Source organism: Candoia aspera, chromosome 1 (assembly GCF_035149785.1).
Source record: "Candoia aspera isolate rCanAsp1 chromosome 1, rCanAsp1.hap2, whole genome shotgun sequence".
Classification (NCBI taxonomy): Eukaryota; Metazoa; Chordata; class Lepidosauria; order Squamata; family Boidae; genus Candoia; species Candoia aspera.
In genome coordinates, this window is record NC_086153.1 from 3,669,100 (window position 1) to 3,692,432 (window position 23,333).

At 47.9% G+C, this 23,333-nt stretch overlaps 1 protein-coding gene across 2 annotated transcripts in view; it reads left to right on the forward strand.

Annotated features, from left to right (window-relative positions):
• Positions 1–15,270, forward strand: part of RPH3AL (rabphilin 3A like (without C2 domains)) — a 56,996-nt gene extending 41,726 nt beyond the window's left edge. For both annotated transcript variants that reach the window (XM_063296486.1, XM_063296493.1), the window contains 4 exons: positions 6,360–6,534; positions 10,668–10,781; positions 11,796–11,972; positions 13,993–15,270. In XM_063296486.1, the coding sequence (XP_063152556.1) occupies positions 6,360–6,534; positions 10,668–10,781; positions 11,796–11,972; positions 13,993–14,027 (501 nt within the window). In that variant the 3' untranslated portion in view covers positions 14,028–15,270. The remainder of the gene's footprint in view (positions 1–6,359; positions 6,535–10,667; positions 10,782–11,795; positions 11,973–13,992) is intronic.
• The last annotated feature ends 8,063 nt before the right edge of the window (positions 15,271–23,333 follow it).

The following is a 23,333-nucleotide window of genomic DNA, read 5'->3' on the forward strand; positions in this document are numbered from 1 at the left end:
TAGGCTGTGCCTAGTTATAAAGTCCAGTGCATTTTGTTCCTTCGGGGATTTAGGGTTAGAATCCATGTCTCCCTCCTGTATAAATCGTTCAGTGGCTGAGCTAACAGCAACTGCCCGTGGAGAGGAAGCGTCCTCTATCAGTGACGAGGAAAGGTCTGAAAGTTGCTGGCTTTCGATCTCAGCCTGCAAATCCCACTCAAGCGGGTCATACCTGTCTGTTAGATAAAGCGGGGAAACGGTACAAGGGGAGACTTGCTTGCTTGTAATAAATCTATCAACCTTCTGCTGTTTTAATGGCTTGGCTGGCAGTTGTGTTGCAGACGGTGTTCTCTGTCGCTTCTTTCGTTTTCCCATGTTGACCATGATAATAGTTATGATTTAAAAGGTATGAATGGAAGAGCCCATTACGGAGGCTACGGCTTCGTCGCCATCTTGGGGGCGGAGGCCCAGTACTCTAGTGCCTGCAGTGATTTGCTTAATGGCTGCCACAAAAAAGGTTGTAAAATTGGGTCAGATTTACTTAATGACCGCTTTGCTTAGCAACTGAAATTCTGGTCTCAGTTGTGGTCATTAAGCGAGGACTACCTGTATACCCACCTTTTTCAAGGAGAACATCAGGAATTGCTTTGAAGTCCTAAGCCTGATGGACAGGGAAACCGAGGAACTGTGGAATGAACTTAAATAAGTTATTAAGGATGAATGTGAAAAAAGACTGCCAAAAATGAAGAAGCAGAAGAAAGCAAACCGGACGTCAGAACAAACCATGGAAATTGCGGAGAAGAGAAGAGAGGCCAAAGCCAAGAAAGACAAAAATCTCAGAAAGGAACCTAAGGAAGAATTTCAGAGAGCTGTTGACAGAGACAAGAAGCAGTATTACAACAACATCTGTAAAGACGCTGAAGATGGAAACTGACATGGAAAAACAAGGAAAGTCTTTCAAAAGATCTCTGAACTCAGAAGGAGGTTCCAGTTTTGAACTGGTATGCTAAAGGACGCCAGTGGACAGATAGTAACCGACTCAAAGGAGATCAAACAAAGATCAAAGGAGTATACTGAAACACTGTACAGTAGAGATGCCAACATCCAAGATACCTTAGACCAGGGTTTCTCAAGCAGGGTTCCGTGGCACCCTCGGGTTCCACGAGAGGTCACGAGGGGTTCCCTGGGAGATCATGATTTATTTTGGCGATTGGACTACGGCAAAGAGCTTTAGCTGGGAATGTCCCTGCAGGTCACCTGCAAACTTCTGCTGGTCCAGAATGCCATGAGCTGTTTCTTAGCTGGCAGCTGTAATGGTTGCCTATCCTAAAACACACTCAGACTCACAAGCGGGAGCTTGAATCAAATCTGGTTTATTTAAGAATAGTGTGCAAGTACAAAGAAGGCTGAGAATGAGCAGAAGCGCGCCAAATACAAACTAAAACTAAAAACCCTTGGTGCGAATGTGATCCCTCCCCCCGTACAACCGTTTCAAATTCCCCATCCCAGGTGCCCCTAACGAGTTCTGCTAATCAACGGGCAAAAAGGACCTTGAACACCAACAATAACCCAAACACATTCCATCCCCGTGAAAACAGATAGACAGCCTGGTACAAGGTCCCCCAGCAGCTCCCTCCCAACCGGAACGCGCGTCGGCACCATGGCATGTGAAACGTTACGATGTACATTAAGCATTGCAACGACGAACATGACGTACCGCCCCCCCCCAAAAAAACAAAGCAAAGCAAAATTAAGAACGGTGAAAAGTACAGTCAAGCTGCAGGCTTGAAAGGATAAGCGAGGTGAAAGCGGCAAACTAAAGCAGGAGCATTGACGTGTCGAGCAGGCACCCACCCAGGGTGGGGGACGTGCTTCCAGCAAACTAGGTACTGCAGGGAGTTGCGAAGCTTGCGGGAGTCGGCGACCTCTTGAATCTCAAAATGGTGCTGGCCATCAATCATGATCGGTGGAGGCGGAGGAGGCTGGGGATGCCAGCGAGCGGAGGGGTGAGCCGGTTTGAACAAGCTGCAATGGAAAACAGGGTGCAAACGCTGTAAGTTGTGAGGCAAGTCCAGTTTGACAGTAACAGGATTGATCAGAGCCACAATGGGGAAGGGTCCGATGAATTTAGGGGCCAGCTTCTTTGAAGGTTGAGGGGACCTGATGAACTTTGTGGAGAGGTAAACCATGCATATATAGAACCCCATTGCTCTGAACCAGCCTTTCTCAACCTTTTGACCCTGGAGGCACCCTTGAAGTATTGTTCAGGCCTCGGGGAGCCCCTGCACATCCAGGCTCAAACAGAGGCCGGACGTTACAAAATTATTTTGTTCGTTTCACGGGTAGGCCTGTCTATACTGTGTGCACTAACTGTCTTCTCAAACTCAGAATGAAGAATGAAACATACCTCTTTAATGAGAAGTTGCCCACATTTGAAACAAGGTTTTAAATAAATCGTGATCTCCCAGGGAACCCCGAGTGGCCTCTCGCAGAACTCAAGGGTGCCACGGACCCCTGGTGGGGAAACCCTGATGAGGATTGTGCTCCAGCAGAAAACAACTATCACCAGCTTAGGTCTATTCATGTGAATTTAGGCCAAGATCAAAAAACCTCTGGAAATTATTTCATTATTGTTTCTCCTCCTCCTTCCCCTTCCCCTTCTCCATCATCACCATCATCATCATCATCATCATCATCATCATCAAATTTAAAAATGCCCAACACTTGAATGAGATCCAACCAGGAAATCCCAGGACGGTAGCCTATTTCTGTATTATTGCCAAGAAGACTACAGAGACACGTCACTAAAGTCACTTGGTGCCAAACAGAACTCAAAGGAGATGTTAGTGTTTTAAACACTAAATGCAGGCTAAAGAGGGGAGACAAAAGCATCGTCCCTGTTTTAACAGTACCGAATATTTCATCTAATGCTGTGAAATAAGAAGGGAAAAAAAAGCTAAGTCCTTGTTGATTTCCAGGGATAATTGGAGACTAAGATAAAGATGTCTGAAACAGGATTTTGGATATGGGACCTGACTCAAATGAGGGGAGAGCTCACAAACCAGCCCAAAGCGCAGTGGGTTATTTTGCCGGTCAGGGTTAGAAGAAGGCTTGTGGATTATCTCTGCTCTTCATGTATGCAGGGCGAGCATCTTTTTGTATTATTATCAGCTTCCTCCTCTGGCATGCATGAAAGAGGGATCAGTCCATTGAGTTTTATTTCGGCACCTTCTCATTACTTAACAAGATGGAAAAGGGATGCTTGTTTAATTCTCCTCCCCGTCATCTCGTTTATTCTGCAGTTGCCCAGCGCTTGGAACAGTGCAACAGTGCTTGAGTGTGTGGGCACAATTCCTTCCAACATTGTTAATCATACGGCGTGTTGCTGGGCCTGCTAACAAAAAAAGGAAGCCGTTTTTTCCTCCTGTAAGCGCAGGACAGGATGGAGGTTCACACGAAGTCTGTACTTGGGGAATAATTCTGAGAATTGTTTCAAGGTGCAAAGCCTCTTTCAGATGGAATAAAGCAATGCAAAACAACAAAATGCTTTTTTTCTTTTGAACTTGCTGTGCATCAGGCCCGGCTGATGAAAGGAAGACCTTGGGGCTTCCCCGAAGTAGTGGTGGGTGATAAAATGTTTGCAGGTGTGATGTTGGTACAGAAATGGCTTGTACTCTCACATCCATGAACAGCGAGGTAACCTTTTTTGCTGATGTTAGAGAGAGCCTCGGTCACTCAGCCCCCACCATTTAAAGTTGGTATGAAAATCTAGTTCAGTGTTTCTCAACCTTGGTAAATTTAAGACGGGTGGACTTCAACTCCCAGAATTCCCCAGCCAACATACCGGCTGGGGAATTCTGGGAGTTGAAGTCCACCCGTCTTAAATGTACCAAGGTTGAGAAACACTGATCTAGTTTCTAGCTCTCAGGAACGCTCCTGAAAGTTTCCAAGGTCAACTTTGCAGCTGCGTTGGATTGAAAGGAAAGATGGTTTCACACTGCCAGGGCCTGCATTTGTGTGACATCCTCAACCGCATCAAGAACAGCCCGCCAGCTTTCCATGAACTGCATGCTGACCTTGGTTTTAATCTGGGCTTGTCTGGGATTTTTGTCTCTGTGGTTTAGCAAATTGCAAAACTTCTTGGATTAGTTTATGATTCAGAGTATGGCGCAAAGGGAGTCCATTCAAGGGGATAAATGCATTGCAGTCAACAGAAAAATCACTGCTTGAATGAAGGTGGAAAAGGGGGGGAAGTTCAGCATGTGACTTTTGGGGGTATCTGCCAAATAATAATGTCCCCGCAGCCTTCAAAAACCAAAGGAATGGTCAGATAAGAGGGGGCATAGCCCACAGCTGGATAGTGGGTGGGGCAAGAGGCTCAGGAGGGACCCTCCCTAGTTTCTTGGGCTGTAAAGGAGACGGGGCGGGCGGGGGGAGAGAATTGTACCTTGGAGACTTGCAAGATTTTGTCAATGTGGCCTTAAAATAAGCTCATCTGGTAGTGATTCCTGTCCGGTTTGCCCCGCGAGGCTGACAATTTCTCAACACCTCCTTAGCTATCGTCTTTCACTCGACCATCTTCTGCCCAGCTCTGCCACTCAAAAGATGCCCTGTTTCCTGACATTACTCAGCCCTTGAGGTCCCGTAAGCCTGGAACAGCCCCCCGAGAGAGAGCCAAAGGGATTTGGGAAGCGGGTCCTGCAGCAAGGGGGATGTGACCCCAGGGAGAGGACGCCCAGTGGAAACAAGGCGGGAGTAAATTGCAGAAGATTTGCTAATGCAAGAGGTTGTTCCGCTTTGCCTCGTGCAATATTTCCTCAAATTTGCTCACCTGGTCGTGATTCCTATCTGGTTTACCGGACGGGACCGACAGATGTACGTAGCCAGATCTTACTGCCTGGGGCTCAAACCCCCTACTAGGAATTGAGCTCACGGACCTTTGCACTTTAGACGATCAGAAATGAAACGAGCGTGTGACATACACTGGCTTGCTTTGAGGACTGGGCAAAAAAAGAGTACCCGTCTCTGATAGCTGTTTCCTAGCACGATACCGGCGACATGCTCATTCCTCATTGTTCCCATTTTGTCTGGTTTTAAAGAATAAATGTCTTGAGGCAGGAACTCGGTCTGTTCTAACCTGTTGAGCTCCAGGATGGAAAAACAGTTTCTAGCAGGGGAAATGTCTTATTCTTATCCCAGCGCTGTTTCAATAAGTCTAAGGCACCCTTTGTATGTGTGCAACGTGCATCTCTGTGTGTGTGTGTGTGGTTAAAGTGTGCCCTCGCCTCCGTCACTCGGAGTGTCTCATTGAGCTCTTGATTAGCTTTTGCCGGCAGGCAGAAACAAAATTGAGTTTGGGGATCCGGCTTCATTTCCGCTACAATCGCTCTTCCCCAGGGCCGCGTCCTTCCCTTTTGTGTGAAGCTGTATATATTAAATAGGTTTTAATAAGCTCCCTTCCTCCCCAATCTCTATATTAAAATCTAAATTGGAAGGCGAGTTGCGCTCTGGCAGAAGTTGCCGCTGTTAGGTTAGGGGCCGGCCGATGGATCCCCTTATCAGTCGTGAGGCTTGACCCTCTTTTTAACTGAAATTATTTTTCTCTCGCCCTGAGCGTGTCTGAAGCTGAATTTCCAAACGGGTTCTCCTTGGCGGCTTAGAATGCATTTATATGGGCCGTGCTCAACATTGAAAAATGTGTCAGCCTGCTCTTTTTCAATATATCCCTTGAGGGTGTGGAATGCACAACTGTTTGTGCCCTTGCACAAGCGTGCATGAGCTGTGGGTGACTATCAGGGTCTCCTCCTGGGTTTCTGCAGCAGCCTCCCAAATTCAAGGCAACCCTTTGGACGGTGGTTGTGGTTATTTTAACACGATTATTTTAAATCGTGCCCAGCTTCTGTGTCACAGGGGGAGTGGGTGGGGGGCTGCCATCCAATTAGAGGAATCTAACGGGAGTTTTTGTGGTTAGATTTAAATCTGGACAAACTGTGAATGAAGATAAAGTAATTATTTTAAAGAGAAGAAACAGTACATACTGGGGGGGAGTTTAAGAGAACCAGTCATTTTTGTGGACAAGCAACATGAGGTGTGCCAGGTGCCTGGGGCAAGCCCTAAAACATAAATAAGAAACAAGCCATTTCATTTTTAGCAAATGGCCCACATTTGGGGGGATTTGGGGGAGGTGGGGGCACCCATCACCTGAAAAGTTTGCTGACCCCTGTCCATTGGGGAGAGGCCTCTTCCAGATTGGTGCGTGCAACTACCCTGGTATGCCTGATTTTTTAATGCCTTTATTTATTTGAAAAACAATGCCACAGGTAGAAAAATGAGCAGTCTGAACATTTAATTCCTTTTTTTTTTTTGAATGTCTTCCTTAGGTTTGGAAGCGATCGGGGGCCTGGTTCTACAAAGGCCTCCCGAAATGCATCCTGCCATTGAAAGGCAGCAGCAAAGCCAAGGAAACCCACCGCCAGCCTCATCGAGCAGAACCGCCATCTCTGGAGCTCCGGGGCAGCGGGCTGGATCAGACCTATACCTGGGCCAGGGGAAAAGGTCACCCCTCCCCTCCCCTCTGGAAGGGGGGCAGCAATGGGGATTTTGGGATCAGAGAGATGCAACCTCAGCAATTTTAAGATGGGTGGAATTCCACTCCTAGAATTCCCCAGCCAGCATGCTGGTTACAGAATTCTGGAAGATGGAGTCCACCTATCTTAAAGCATGGTGGCTGGGGAATTCTGGGAGTGGAAGTCCACCCATCTAAAAGCAGGCTGGAATTCTGGGAGTGGAAGTCCACCCATCTTAAAGTGTGCTGGCTAGGGGATTCTGGGAGTTGAAGTCCACTCATCTTAAAGCGTGCTGGCTGGGGGATTCTGGGAGTGGAAGTCCACCCATCTAAAAGCGTGCTGGCTGGGGGATTCTGGGAGTGGAAGTCCACCCATCTAAAAGCAGGCTGGCTGGGGAATTCTGGGAGTGGAAGTCCACCCATCTTAAAGCGTGCTGGCTGGGGGATTCTGGGAGTGGAAGTCCACCCATCTTAAAACATGCTGGCTGGGAAATTCTTGTTTATAGTCCATTTGTGCGATCTTCTTGCACGAGCTGCGTATATGATCTACTGTTTCTTTGGCTTCATTGCACCATCTGCATTTTGAATCATTGGATGGTTTTTCAGTTCTGGCCTCGATTGCATTACTTCGAATAGCTTCCTCTTGAGCAGCCAAAGTCAAGCCTTCTGCTTTTTTTTAATGTTCCAGTTGTAAGCCATTGCCAGGCGTTATCTTTATCCACTTTCCCTTCGATCATTTGTAGAAACTGACCATGTAAAATGTCTGCCTCCTTAAGATTTGGTGTGGGACACTGATCTGGGCGACTTGGAAGCGCAGAAAGAAAAATCACACCATCCTAATTGGTGGTGGGCACCCATGTCCAAAATCTGTCCAGGTTCGGTTAACGCTGGACCCTTGTCACACCCAGCGAAGGCCGAAGGTCAGAAATCAGTGTCATGCAACGGTTGATTAGAAAGCAGGAACCAAATCCTCTGATGTACGGTGTTTTTTCTCGAGCCCCGGGGTTAATTTTCTTAAAATTAATTTACACACTTAATATTCTTAAAATTAACGTAACTTTCTTAAAATTGCCCTTTCTCATGATAAAGAAGCAATTTCTTGCTGTAGAGTCATCTTAGAGATACAGTAAAGTTTAGAGGTTCATATGAAGCTGCATCAGATGCTTTCACAGATGCTAAGAAGCAGTTCTCCGTCTTAGACGCTCACAGCCAGAGGCCCCTTTCCAAATAAATTCCGGGGCCAGCCTGTACTCTAAATTTAACTCGGAATTAGACTATAGAGAGATGGTTACTTTGCCAAATGCCTTACTTCCCTCTCTCACCTCCCCATAATCTAATCTCCCCCATCAAACAGCTGGCAGCTAGAAATTTCCTCCCCACATGCTGTTTAAATAGCAGAAGTGGTAGCAGACTTTTCCCCCCACTGTAAAGTGGGAGCAATTTACCAGTTCAAATAGCCACCCTTAGTTTTTTGTCAGCTAAATTGAAGCTTGTACCTTTTTGGTCTCCCTTCAGTTGAGTTTGTAGAAACAGCAGAACATCGGGGGGTGGGAGAGAGGAGCCGTTCAATGAGGTTTAGCGCTAGGCATAATACACTAGCTTAGAGTTTGGGTTGCTTCCTTTTTACAAAACATCTGAATTGATTAACTGCCAGCATATGTGCCTTTGAGTCGGTCTCGGCTTCTAATAGCTACAAAGAAAAGTCTCTGCAGTTTTCTAGGTAATACAGGTAGTCCTTGACTTACGACCACGATTGGGACTGCAACTTCTGTTGCTAAGCGATCTGGTTGTTAAGTGAGTCACAATCGAGTTTACAACCTTTTTTGCTGTGGTTGTTAAGCGAATCCAGCTTTCCCCATTGACTTTGCTTGTCAAAAGCCAGCTGGGAAGGTCACAAATGGCAATCACGTGACCCCAGGATGCTGCAACCTTTGTAAATATAGGCCGGGTGCCAAGTGCCCAAATTTTGATCGTGTGACCACAGGGACGCTGCAGTGGTTGTAAGTGCGAGGACTGGTCGTAAGTTACTTTTTCAGTGCTGTTGTGACTTCAAATGGTCACTAAATGAATGGTTATAAGTTGAGGACTGCCTGTATATTTGGAAGTGGTTTGCCCTTCTCCTCCTCCTCCTTCCCCTTCCCCTATTATTGCTATTGCTATTGCTATTGCTATTGCTATTGCTATTGCTATTGCTATTGCTATTGCTATTGCTATTTAAATTTATATGCTGCCTGACTCTCAGCACTCTGCCAAAGCTTGAGAGAGAGAAATGTTATCCATGTGGCTTTCACGTCTAAGGCAGAATTTGGATTTCCCCACTGCTAGTCTAGCCCACTGGACCAAACCGACTATCATATTTTAAAATATTTGCTGTGAAATTTGGGGGTGAAACTTGCCTTATTCTTCAGCATCCCAGGAGCCCCAAAAGTGGGAAGCTTGGAGACCACGAAGTAGTTTAATACCCAGGTTCCAAATGCATGTATGTATTTTACGAGTTCCTGTTAGCAATCCACCCAAATATTTCTGCCTTGAGTTACAAACTGTTGACGAACGTCAGCCGTTGTCAAGCCCTGCGCAGCTAGGCAAGACCGGGGAAGCCAGAATGACACAGATGTCAGTCAGGGATCTGGGATAAACCCAGAATCTTGGAAGGTGGAACAGGAATCTCTCGCCCGCCTTTATAGTCAGCTGATTAAAGTGAGTCTGTCTGGAATGCTTCTTCCTAAATGTTTCCCCACCTGGGCTGAAATGCTATTTGGGAGATGCATCCTCTGCTTTTCTAGCCTCTGTACAATCTCTCACCGTAGTTGATGCTTTAAATCAGTGTTTCTCAACCTTGGGAACTTTAAGATGTGGGGACTTCAACTCCCAGAATTCCCCAGCCAGCAAGGTTGCTGGCTGGGGAATTCTGGGAGTTGAAGTCCCCACATCTTAAAGTTCCCAAGGTTGAGAAACACTGATTTAAAGCACTTTTAAAGCATAACATTTAATAGCCTGCTTTCATGTTTCAAGGAGGTTCTCTGAATCGCTTATGGTTACCAGAAAGGGTAAGGGGCTGACTTTGCAGAGTGCATGGGTCTAGACCGGGTCAAACCTGGATTGGGACGTTGAGGTGTGTTCTGAGACAACTGCTCTTACCTTAGCTTGTGGCGTGGAGCAGAGCATCGCATCAAACCATCACAAGACTGTTGGGGGCATTGCATTTTACATGAAAGTAGCTGTTGTGGTTTGTTAATTTGGGTTTAGTGTGTTGGATGAACCCAGCAAGAGAATTTTTGTGTTGGGCTGGAAAAAAAAACCCCATGTAAAAGCCTTGCTAAAGGGGGACGTTGCCCCACCACAAAAATTTTTGTTGCATGTACCATCAGTCTTAATCTTCAATATTTGGGGGCTTTAGGGGGCATTGGCAATCTTCCTTCTTCCTCTTGCTTTCTGCTATTGAATGGTGCTTCTTGGAAGTTGCAGGGAAACTTTGAAAAGTGTTTACAGGTAGTCCTCATTTAACAACAGTTTGTTTAGTGATGGTCGAGACTTATGACGACCCTGAAAAAACGGCTGGTGACTGGTCCTCACACTTATGGGGTGTTTTGGTTTAATATAGAGTAAGAGATTGATGATGGAAAATTTTTATATATCCTTGCTGTTAAAAGTCGGAAGCGGCATCTTTTTGTAAATTTGAAAAAAAAAATTCTCGTGTTTCTGCCCTTTTTTAGGTTTCTTTTCTTTCTTTGTAGTTTTTTGTTTTCCTGTAGTTTTTATTCTTCTCTTGAAACTTAATAAAATTTACTATTAAAAAAACAGTCATAAAATTGGGTCAGATTCGCTTAATGACTGCTTTGCTTAACAACCAAAATTCTGGTCCAAGTGTGGTCATTAAGTGAGGACTACCTGTAACGTGGTTCCTCCAGCACAGTGTTTCTCAACCTTGGCCACTTTAAGATGTGTGGACTTCAACTCCCAGAATTCCCCAGCCAGCCATGGCTGGCTGGGGAATTCTGGGAGTTGAAGTCCACACATCTTAAAGTGGCCAAGGTTGAGGAACACTGCTCCAGCAGTTCCATTTGGCTTTGTCTCAAATGGAGGATGGCATTCACCTCTCACCCTTTCATTCATTTTCCCACAGTTGTCTCTAGTGACAGTGAGAGTGACTCAGAGATCAGCTCCTCAAGCTTTGACGACCGGTCTTTGTCCGCGGGATCGAAGAGTTTCAAGACCAGGAAACACCCCGCAGAGTCCGGTGAGCAAGCCAGCCGCTGGGAAATGGGCAAACACGTGCAATTGTGTTCTCACACTTATCCTGGTCGCTGAATTAACCCATTGGCTGGGTTTCCACAAGACAACGAACACTGATTGAACACAGTGGATGGGTCGGCACATCACAGATAGTCTAACCAAGGTTAACAGCATCCACACTCTCTACGTAGCGCAAATGCCGGCCTGACCTGATCCGGTTAGGTAAATATATCCAGAAGTGTGTGAGGTGGAGACATGGAACATGAACCCAGACGGGTTACTTGTGGGCGTACAAAGGAATGCAAGAAGAAGAGTTAAAAAAACGGTGTTGGCGGGGGGAGGAGATTTTTTCAGAATTTGGCTAATGAACAAAACTGCAGAACGGTTTCAGGAGAGTTTGTTAGTTCTTCTGGGGAAAAGGGGCTCATGTGTTTGCTGAACTCTAATGTACAGTTTCTTGGCTGGTTGTCCTGTGATGCATGCACCACTGTGGCTTGTTCGTTTATTAGATTTATGTCTTTCCGTTGGGTCAGGTGCTCAAGGCTTCTTACGTAGCAAATGTAGAGTTCTGCACCAGGCAGAAAAAACCCGATTCTCAGGGACAAGATAGGCAGGGCCTGACTTAACCATACTATAATAGCAGGCCAAATTGGTCCCACGCTGGCCTCCAAGTGGTGGTTTCAGACTGTTTCATGGTTTGGGAGGGTTTAAATGTAAAAATGGGAGGGATTTGCCTCCCAAAGGTCTCATGTTCTCATGCCAACCTTTAACCCCCCCAAAACACAAGAATGGGTCCCCCAAATTCACCCCCCAGTGATGTCAACAAATAGCAGAATGGTTATGTCAACAAATACTACGCGCTGCTGTTCCAAAAGATGTCTTTTTGCATTGGGGGTAGGTTTTGGTTTAATTGTTTGGCTTTTGCCCTACCGGCCTCCTGCTAAGGGGATGAGCGATCCAGGCTGATTTCCATGTCCTGGCTGACATTTCAGCATTCCCTTTTTCCTGCTTCCCCCAGTTTCCAGCGGCGAGGCTGCTCGGTCCCCAAGCGGGACCACCGGTCGGGCGTTGGGCAGCACCATATCGGGGAGCCAAAGCAGTTTGGTCAGCGAGCAAACCGGGGGATACAGTGCCCCAGAAACCTTCCCAAGTGATCGTGAAGATGCGGATCGCGATGCTGTCCGGAGCACGGCTGGTGAGCGGGGCGGCGTTTGCAAAGGGAATCCTCCTTTTCTCTGGCTAGGGATGGGGGGAAAAATGGCCCTGGTCTGGTTGGGAGGAGATTTGGTTATATTTGGCTCCTAGTGAAGACCAGCTGGAATAAAATGGATGGGATCTAGCTATCTAGCTGGCATGTGAACTTATGGGCAGTTTTACTTGTGCAATTTTACACATGCACATACCACTTAGACAGGTAAACCAGACAGCAAACAGGACAAGATGAGCTAATTCTACTTTACTGTAAGGCTACATTAACAGGATCTTGCAGGTCTGAAAGTACAAATCTCCCACCCTCCCTATTTACCACCTGAGTACTTAGAGCGGGCCCTTTCTAAGTTTCTTTCTTGGGCCATTAGTCTGTTGCAGACTTCTTTCTCTTTTATCCGATTGTTCCCTAGGCAACATCTCTTCCCCCCCACTGTCTTCCAAGCCACCCTCACATTCCATCACAACATCTGTAATGGTGTGTGGGAATGATCTTGGGAGACAGGGCGAAGAGACAAAGAGACGCAGCCACAGGAACGGTCAGATACAAGGCAGCTGAGACCACAATAGGAATGTGGGCAGGGCAAGTGGCTCAGAAGGGACCCTCCCTAGTTTCTTGGGTGTAAAGGAGATGGTAGGAGAATTGTATTTTCAGACTTGCAAGATTCGGTTAATGAAGCCTCACAATAAAGTAGAATTAGTTCATCTGGCCATGTTTCTTGTCTGGTCTAACTTGCAAGGTTAATATCAATCTTACAAGTCTGAAAATACTATACATCTCTCCCCCCGCCTCACCTTTACAGCCCCAAAACTAGGGAGGGTCCCTTCTGAGCGTCTTGCCCTGCCCACATTCCTGCTGCGGGCTCAGTTGCCTTTTATCTGACTGTTCCTGTGGCTGCCTCTCTTGGCCCTGTCTCTCAAGGTCATTCCCACACACCATTGCAAACATCACTGTGACACTGGTGGACAGTTTTCTGCAGATGATAATTCCTCTTTGCAACTCTTCCTGGAATGACTGTGTAACTAGGCAACAGGGCCTCATCGCACAGTCAGTTCAAGAAGAGCTGTGAGGACCTGCACCCTCTGCCAAGACTTTCACTCTGCTTTGAGCCTGTAGGGGAATTTTTGCCCTGAAAAGAAGGAAAAGAAGAGTTTTCAGGTACATGTTCAGAACTACACGCAAGCTCCTCCTGCTCCTGAATTGGCCACTGAATTTACACCCAAATACTTCATTAACTATCTGAACATTACTCTGCATGACTGAAGCATGCTTTGCTAAATGAGTACCAAAAGAGATTGGATTTAGACTAGTGTTTCTCACACTTGGAAACTTTAAGGTGTGTGGACTTCAACTCCCAGAATTCCCCAGCCAGCCAGTATTCTGGGAGTTGAAGTCCATACATCTTAAATTTGCCAAGTTTGAGAAACGCTGATTTAGACCAATCAGCGCAGCCCAGCTTATAGCTTTGGCAGCTGGGCTGCAAAAATAGCTGTTCTGATCCTGTGAAGTCTGAATGAAGAACTCTGAGAGCCAGGTTCTGCGAGAGGCCACCCGGGGTTCCCTGGGAGATCACGATTTATTTAAAAACTTATTTCAAATTCAGGCAGCTTCACATTAAAGAGGTAAGTTTCATTCTTTATTTTCAGTTTAAGAACACTGTTAATGCATATCTACAGGCCTACCCGTGAAATGAATATAATCATTTTGTAACTTCTGGCCTGTATTTGAGCCTGGATGTGCAGGGGTTCCCCGAGGCCTGGAAAATATTTCAAGGGTTCCTCCAGGGTCAAAAGGCTGAGAAAGGCTGGTTCAGAGCACGGGGTTCTCTATGCATGGCAGCAGCTGCCAGCTAAGAAACAGCTCATGGCATTTTGGACCAGCAGAAGTTTGCAGGTGACCTACAGGGACATAAAGCCCTTTGCAATAGTCCAGCCGCCAAACCCAGTTGTCGTTTCCCCCCCGAAGTTGTGCGCTCTGACCGGTTTCATGTTTTTCTCTTTTAAAAAAGGGAAAAGACGTCTCTTAACAAGCCCCTGGTGCTGATTGCTCTCAAAAGCCTCCTGCCTTTTCCTTACCTGCCTCCGGAGTGGAACTCAAGGTGGATCTATAGCCTAGGATTTGGGGGAAGAACCTTCACCCTTGCCAACATGGGGACCCCCGTACCCCTCGGTCACTCCTCGGCCCGTACTGTCTCTCTTTGATTGCTCTTTTCCACACCGGAGGAACGGCGGAAAAAGGAAAGCTGAAAGATTCGTGTGACTGGATTTTACAACAAGGGTAGGGTGTTGAAACAGCCTGGATTGGGACTGTACGTGCCGGGATTCCCGTGTCCTCACTGAAAAGACTTTTCTTTGGGAATGGCAGCGGGTGTGACAGGAAAGGGGAGAAATTTGGAACTCAGCTCCTTGCATAATATTGTTCCACACCTGCATACACACACACACACACACACACACACACACACACCCCACCTTGACTTTGGCCCTGGGCAAAAGGTGGATATTGTGTTGTGTTTCCCCTTCCTGAGAGCTGTGAGGGTTTAAGATGGACCCACAGCCACACATGGGGCTGCGGGGATGAAGAAGAGGCAGGTGTCCTCTCTCGCTGGTTGGCTGGCTCGAGTGCATCTGGCGGGAAGAGAGGTGCCCGGCGGGAGCGCGAGTTGGGGCCCTCTGGATTTCAGAAATGTTTCAGCAGCTGGATTAGGGTGTATTTCTGCAGAGGGAAGGCGAAGGTTGAACTTCCAAGAGGGAAAACAATTTGGGGGGGGGTCCTGTATTGTATGGGGGTCACCCCACCTATCCCATCTGTCAACTGGAAGCAGGTGCTGTCTGGGAGAAAGGAGGAGATGGACGAGCAGGGAACATGAGGCCAGATGCCGCATTAGATGCTCTGTCGCTCCCTATTTTGAGCAGCAGGAACTGAAGAGATGGATCTTTGGGACCAATTTGTGGCCCCCCCTCTGTCCTCCCTCCCCATATACACCATGCACTGATTCAGAGGGATTGGATCTCTTCTCACCCTGGGGCAGGACAGCCCTCCCAGTGTCTTCAGAAGAGATCTGGTGGGATATGCCTGTTTATAAAATAATCCCCCTTTTTCCCCGGGGAGGCAATTCCTGCACCCAGGAAGGGTGATGATGGGGTGGTGGTCCTCCCAGAGAGCAGGCGATGTCTGCTTTGTCTCCCTTCCTCGAAATACACCCCCTTGAAAAAGAGCTCCTGATTATTACATGAAGCTTCTAATCCAGTGTTTCTCAACCTTGGGCACTTGAAGATGGGTGGGCTTCAACTCCCAGGATTCCCCAGCCAGCAATGCTGGCTGGGGAATTCTGGGAGTTGAAGTCCACCCATCTTCAAGTGCCCAAGGTTGAGAAACCCTGTTCTAATAATTATGGATTCCTGAGAATTACCTTTTTGTTGCTGTTGCCGCAGTGGAGACTTCTGAGGCTCCCTTCTGTGTATCTATGATGCCTCTCGGTGGCCTATAAAGTTATTTTTATTATATGGAGGTTGCTATCGTTATTATTCTTATTTTAATGTATGAGATCTGCTATAATTGCTTGGTTTCTGAGTACCCCAGATGGGGGGGAAATGGTCGACATCCTATTACTGGCCAAGGCCACCTGCAGGAGGGGGGGCAAAAAGGTCAAGATGGCAGCCCCCATGCAACCAAAGTCTTGGCCCCTTTTTGCATGTGGGGCAGCACATTTTTTTTTTAAAAGGGGTGGGGCTTCAATTGCAAGTTGTGGTGCCATCTTAATTTTTTTTATTCCCTCCCCCTAATGCCCCTGTTGCCTGCCCCGGGTCCTGTAATGATTGCCCCAGCCCCAAATACTCAGACTCACAAGAGGATGCTAAATGAGATCTGATTTATTAGAGTACTAAAAGCAATTACAGAGAAAGCTGAGAATGAGCAAAAGCGCGCCAAATACAAACTTAAACCCTTGCTTCAAACGTATCCCGCCTCCCTCATAACAGCCCCGCCCGGCACAGGTGCTAGCAATCGTCAGAGTTGCTAGCCTGGGAAAGTAACCTTGAGCGCAGTAGATAACACAAACACATTCCAAAGCAAAGCCAAAATATCATCGTTCCCATCCTCCCTAGACAAATGCAACACGCATCCAATTAATGACATGCGAAACGTTACGATGCATCGAATACATTGAAACGGCGCACATGACATACCGCCCTCCAAAATTACCCCTAGGGACCTGGTTTCGAGGGATAAGCGGAGTGGAAACGGGCCACTAAAACCGGGGAAGCCACATCTGATGCAGCGACCCACTCAGGATGAGGGAAATGCTTCCAACGAACTAAATATTGCAAAGTATTGCGAAGGCGTCTAGAGTCCAAAATTTCTTTAACTTCAAAGTGTTGCTGACCATCAATCATGATGGGGGTGGGAGGTGGAGGTTGCCGATGCCAACGATCAGAAGGAATAGTCGGTTTGAGTAAGCTGCAATGAAAAACAGGGTGTAAGCGTTTCAGGTTATGAGGCAAATCAAGTTTAAAAGTCACAGGGTTGATCTGAGCTACAATTGGGAAAGGACCCACAAACTTAGGTGCAAGTTTCTTGGAAGGTTGTGATGACTTGATAAACTTGGTAGAAAGGTACACTGAGTCCCCAACTTGGAATGCAGGTTGGGGGGCTCGCTTCCGATCAGCATACAATTTATAATCCGCTTGAGCATCAGCCAATGCATTTTGAATCATTGGCCAAGAGTCAGCTAGTTGTGTTGACCAATCATCTGTAGTGACCGCACCTGCAGGAGGTTGTGGGAGATCAGTGATAGGAACAAAGTCTTTACCCAGAGCCACCCGAAACGGGGTCTGTCCAGTGCTTTGATGCACGGCATTGTTGTAAGCCACTTCAGCAAACGGTAGAAGGTCTACCCAATTGTCCTGCTGATAATTCACAAAAGCGCGCAGGTACTGCTCTAGAGTAGAGTTAACCGCCTCAGTGGCCCCGTCCGTTTGAGGATGCCAAGCCGTGGAGAGGGCTTGCTTCGTGCCTAACAGCTTGAGAAACGCCCGCCAAAACTGAGAGGTAAATTGTGTACCTCTGTCTGAAATCAAGCGGGAAGGACATCCGTGTAGCCTGTACACGTGTACAAGGAATAGGCGGGCCAATTGACGCGCTGACGGAATGGACACGCAGGGAATAAAGTGGGCTTGTTTGGAGAAATAATCTTTGACCACCCAAATGACCGTTTTGCGTTGGCTGGGTGGTAGCTCTACAATAAAATCCATGGAGATTTCTTCCCAAGGGGAAGAGGGGGCTGCTACCGGCTGCAACAGCCCCTGGGGCTTGCCCACCTTGCGTTTGGACATTGCACAAACAGTGCAGGAAGCAATGTAGTCTTTGACATCTTTACGTAATGTGGGCCACCAGAATTGCCTCCGAACGAGGTGCAAGGTTTTTACAAAACCGAAGTGACCCGCGAGTTTGTCATCGTGTGAACGTGTTAACACGTCTTTTCGGAGGCTTTCAGGAACGTAGAGGCGGTCGGATTTCCAAGCGAAGCCTCTGTCAAAAGTAACATTGTCTTTATTCGCCAGCAACCAAGTATCCGTTTTTAATTCTTTTAAAAACTTTTGTTGCAATTGGGAGGGAATTGACAAAGAGCTTGGCTGAGCAGCGCTTGTGGTGGGCGGTTGTTGCGCGCGCGTTTGGCTACGCGTCACAGCTTGCATGCCCAATTGGGGCGCCGACCATAGGGTGCTCACCACATCTGGCGCCGCCCCAGAGTCTTGAGGTTGCCTTGACAAGGCATCAGCCAAGAAGTTCTTTTTCCCTGGAATAAATTTGAACTGAAAATTGAATCGATTGAAAAATTGAGCCCAACGAACCTGTTTAGGGCTCAGTTTTCGAGGGGTACTAAGTGCCTCCAAGTTTTTATGATCAGTCCATACCTCAAAGGGGTGATTAGCCCCTTCCAGCAGATGCCGCCAAGCCTCTAATGCAGCTTTCACTGCAAATGCCTCCTTTTCCCAAACATGCCAACGCCTCTCAGTTTCGGAGAACTTGCGGGATAAATACGCACAGGGCTTGAGGCATCCTGCCTCGTCTTTTTGCATCAACAATGCGCCAATAGAATAATCGGAAGCATCAGCCTGTACAACAAAGGGCTTTGAAGGATCAGGGTGTTGTAAAATGGGCTCTTTGACGAAAGCTGCTTTCAGCCGCTCAAACGCCGTCTGACAAGCAGGCGTCCACCTCAACAACGCTCCGGGATTCTTGACTCGCCTAGTATCTCCCACCCCTTTCGTTCGAAGCAGGTCCGTTAAGGGCAAGGCAATCTCAGCGAACCCCCTTATGAATAATCTGTAATAGTTGCTGAACCCCAAGAAACTTTGAAGTTGCCTGCGGGTACGGGGACTCTCCCAGTCCATGATAGCCTGTACCTTGGCAGGGTCCATTTCTATACCTTTATCAGAAATCCTATACCCCAAGTAGTCAATTTGGGTCTGATGGAAGGCACATTTGGATAGCTTTGCATACAATTCAGCAGATCTGAGTTTACACAAGACTTTCTTTACCAGAGCTACATGCTCTTTCATGGTTTCCGTATAAATCAATACATCATCCAAATACACCAGTACACCTTTAAACAGATGTTCATGCAAAACTTCATTGATTAATTGCATAAATACCCCAGGGGCCCCAGCCAACCCAAACGGCAACACCTTATACTGGAAGGCTCCCAACGGGCAATTGAATGCAGTTTTCCACTCATCACCCTCCTTGATTCGTACACGATAGTAGGCTTCTCTTAAATCCAGTTTAGAGAAAATCTTGCCTTTGGCCAGATGTGACAACATGTCCTTTATCAATGGCAAGGGATATTTGTTGGAAATTGAGACGGCATTTAATCCGCGGAAATCCGTACAAAGTCTCAATGTCCCATCCTTTTTTGGGCGGAAAAGAACCGGCGCCCCCACGGGTGAATTTGCCGGCTCAATGAATCCGCGCGCCAAATTTTTGTCCACAAATTCCCTCAACAAAGTCAGTTCCTTTTGCGTCATGGAATAAATTTTTGGTTTAGGCAATTGAGTGTTGGGCAGCAGTTCTATGGCACAGTCCGTCTTTCGATGGGGGGGCAACTGGTCAGCTTCCTTTTCACCGAATACATCAGCAAACATCCTGTACTCGGCCGGCAAGCCCTCCAGAGGAGAGGCCGGGTAAGGCGGAGTCGCAGCTGCCGCAACCCCCACCATCTCCTCTGGGGCACCCTTCCCCTCTGCCGCTTGATAAAACCCATCCCTAAATGTGATGGTCCGGTAGACCCAGTTTATTTGGGGGTTTTGCTGCACCAACCATGGTACCCCCAACACCACCAATGGGCCCCCTACGGGAGCCACGACAAAAGACAACCCTTCCTGGTGACTGCCCAGTTGCAAGGCTACCCGCCCTGTAAAGTGGGTGACCGGTTTGCCCCCTGCCATGGACCCATCCAATTGAGTAAATGCGATGGGTCTTTGTAGGGGAAAAGTGGGGAGCTCCAAAGCCGCCACCACGTCGGGGTGCATCAGACACCGGGAACACCCCGAATCAATCATGGCCCATACTTCCACCGTCTTGACTTGTGAACCCAATTTCAATTTCACCATGAGTATGCGGTAAGTGCCACTCACCGCTGGAGGCTCGCGCCCGTCTTCTACCACCTGCCCAGCGGCGCCCTTTAGAGCAGGTGGCTGGCGTTTCCCGCCGGTTGCGGGATTTCGGTCTCCCCTTCAATTTCGTAGAACATCACATCGTCTCCCTCGGTCTCAGCCACCGCAGCTTTCTGTTTCCTCGGCAACGCAGGGGACTTCGCCGGCGGTTTTCCGGGCCGTTCCTCCACCTTTGCCTTCGGGCATGCTGCCACTCTATGCCCCTCCTTACCGCATCTCAGGCACAATCCTTTGGCATACCGCTTCTCACGCTCCTCGTCCCAGGGTCGCTGTCCCGGTTTTCCCCCGGTGGTCGATGTGCGGCTGGGCTTCATCTCCCGCCCCGACTTGACGGTCTTCCGCTGGGCAAAGACCTCTTGGGCATGTTCAGCCCTTCCTGCTAGCAGGATCCACTCATACAGCGTGTATGGGTCGTCCCTCCCCAGGGACCAGCGCAGCACCTCGGTATTCAAGCCATCTTTGAAGAGCTCGATAATGGTTGCTTGGGACCAGTCATCCACCTTCCCAGCTAGCGCTTTAAACTCCAAAGCATAATCGGCCACTGATCGGAACCCCTGCTTGAGTTCTTTCAGGGCTCGCTTTGCTCTCTCCTTTGCTAAGGGGTCCTCGAAGTGTTGCTTCAACGCCCAGAGGAACTCCTCGAGATTTTCCAGTTCAGGCGCTTCCGACTGGCACATCTGGACATACCAGTCTGCCGCCCTCCCCTTCAGTTTGGTGGCAATGGTGATGATTCTTGCCTTCTCCGATTGGAAAACCCCCCCCCATTCTTCCATATAAGCTTTCGCATTAGTCAGGAAGAACGAGAGTTTGGTCGGGTCCCCATCAAACTTGACAGGGAAGTCTCGCATACCGCCTCCCGCCGGGCTGCGCCCCACCACCGGGGCTGCAGCGGCTGGTGCTTCCCTGACTCGGAGCGGCACGGGGCCCCGGGGCGATCGCCCGGGCGCTGCTGCGATTTCCATCTGGACCGACTGGTCCCCTTCGCGCCTCCGCACCACCCGTCGCCGTTCCGGGGTCAGCCCCTGGGAGGAAGGGGTTGAATGCCTCTGGCTGGATTCTTCCCGGAGCTCTCGCATCGAGGTTACATCCAAGCTCAGCTGTTTCAGAATAGCCTCCAACGAATCCATTTTCGACTCCAGCACTCTGATTCGATCCGGAGTGGGTGAGCCCTCCGTTGGCTGCACCTGCACCACGTTGGGGGATAAAGGGTATCTCTGCCTCCAGGATGGGCCCCCCGCTGCTGTGGCATCTCCTCGGGTCTCATCCCAGGTGAGCAGCTCACCCGGAGAATTCACGGTGGTCTCCGGGGCCGTTTTCAGCCCCCCGGCTTCGCTCTCCGACCCGGAGCTCGCCTCCTCTCTGATGGCGGACAGCTCCCCTCCTTGGGACGGTCGGCCGGACGGCCTCACGGTCGAGTCCGGTTCCCCTTCCTCCATCATCACGATTTCGGGCTCGGTCCTCGCGGGCTCTCTCCCTCACAAGTTAGACGCTTGTCTTCCTTGGACAGGGGCCAGCGGAGTTAGGAACTGAGATTCTCAGCTTTATGTAATGATTGCCCCAGCCCCAAATACTCAGACTCACAAGAGGATGCTAAATGAGATCTGATTTATTAGAGTACTAAAAGCAATTACAGAGAAAGCTGAGAATGAGCAAAAGCGCGCCAAATACAAACTTAAACCCTTGCTTCAAACGTATCCCGCCTCCCTCATAACAGCCCCGCCCGGCACAGGTGCTAGCAATCGTCAGAGTTGCTAGCCTGGGAAAGTAACCTTGAGCGCAGTAGATAACACAAACACATTCCAAAGCAAAGCCAAAATATCATCGTTCCCATCCTCCCTAGACAAATGCAACACGCATCCAATTAATGACATGCGAAACGTTACGATGCATCGAATACATTGAAACGGCGCACATGACAGGTCCTGTTTTTCCATCTCTTACTTGTCCTCAAGTATCCATTGAGAACAAAGATTCAGCCTTGAGTGGAATCAGTTGGATGGCCTTCCCCATTCACAACCTGAGACAGAAAGTGTACAGTTGAGGCTGACAACCCAAAAGGACCATCCGCCCCAAGATGGTGGGGAAATGGCTGGTAGGAAAATCCGTAAATACGACAGAAGAGTGAAGATCTGGTTCAAATATCGGATCCTGCGGCCTTTGACAACGTGGTCTTCTGCAGATATGTTGGCTCTTAACTCCCCAGATTGGAAGCCCAGTGAAAAGTTATTGAAGTTGTATTGAAACATGACTTGGAAGTACATGTAGTCCTCACTTAACAACCACAATTGAGACCAGAATTCTGGTTGCTAAGCGAAATAGTCATTAAGCAAACCCGACTCGATTTTATGACCTTTTTTGCGGTGGCCGTTAAGTGAATCACTGCAGGCATTAAGTGAACCATATGGTCATTAAGGGAATCACACATTCCCCATTGATTTTGCTTGCCAGAAGCTGTCTGGGAATATAAAAAATGATTATCATGTGACCATGGGACACTGCAATGGTCATAAATGTGAACGGGTTGCCAAGTGCCCAAATCATGATCACATGATTGTGGGGACACTGCAATGGTCATAAGTGTGAGGACTGGTCGTAAGTTGGGTTTTTTGGCACTGTCATAAGTCCGAACTGTCACCAAATGAATGGTTGTTAAGCGAGGACCACCTGTAGCAGGTTATGGAAAACTAGTCCAGTAGAATCACGATTTCTTGCTGTGTTTCTCAACCTTGGCAACTTTAAGGTGGGTGGACTTTAACTCCAGAATTCCCCCACCAGAATGCTTTAAGATGGGTGGATGTCAACTCCCAGAATTCCCCTGCCAGCTGGGGAATTCTGGGAATTGAAGTCCACCTGTCTTAAAGTTACCAGAGTTGAGAAATATGATTTAATGGACCATTCTGGGCAGTAACTATTTAATCTAGGATTACTTCATTGATGGTCACAGGAGAAGGTTGTCCAATCATGTGATTATGCAGAAGATGCAAATGGAATCAATCATGTACATTTATATCATCTGCATAATAAGATCATTATGCAGATGACTTACTTGGCATCATTTGTGTCAATTTACATTGTTCGTCCATTATTTCGGAAGCATGTCCTGGCAGAAATTTTGCCTGTCACATCCAAAGTTGTTAAACGGAGGCCTGTTAGGGTTAAACTGAGATCTTGCCACTTCTGTTAGCAATATTTGGGTTTTCCTGCAGAGCCAAATGAAACCCTTCCAGTCTCTCTGGGCTGGATTAAAAGATGCTGCAGTATTATCAGTTGTCCTGAAGACATGTCACAATAAGTCACGGTTTATTTAATGGGCCACGTTGGTTGAGTTCACATGATGCCAGCCTTCCCAGGTGGACCAGACAGGAAGCACGACCAGATGAGCTAATTCTACTTGATTGTAAGGCTACATTGACAGAATCTGGCAAGTCTGGAAGTACAATTCTCCCCCTACCTCCTTTATATCCAGAGAATATATACCTCTTCTGAACCGCTTGCCCCACCCACTATCCAGCTGACTTCTGTGCCCTCTCTTTTCAACTGCTCCCTAGGCAGCGCCCCTTGGCCCTGTCTCCCAAGGTCATTCCCACATCCATTACACATGAGGAGTGAACAGTGTTTAATTTTAATTTAATTTAATTTAATTTAATTTAATTTAATTTAATTTAATTTAATT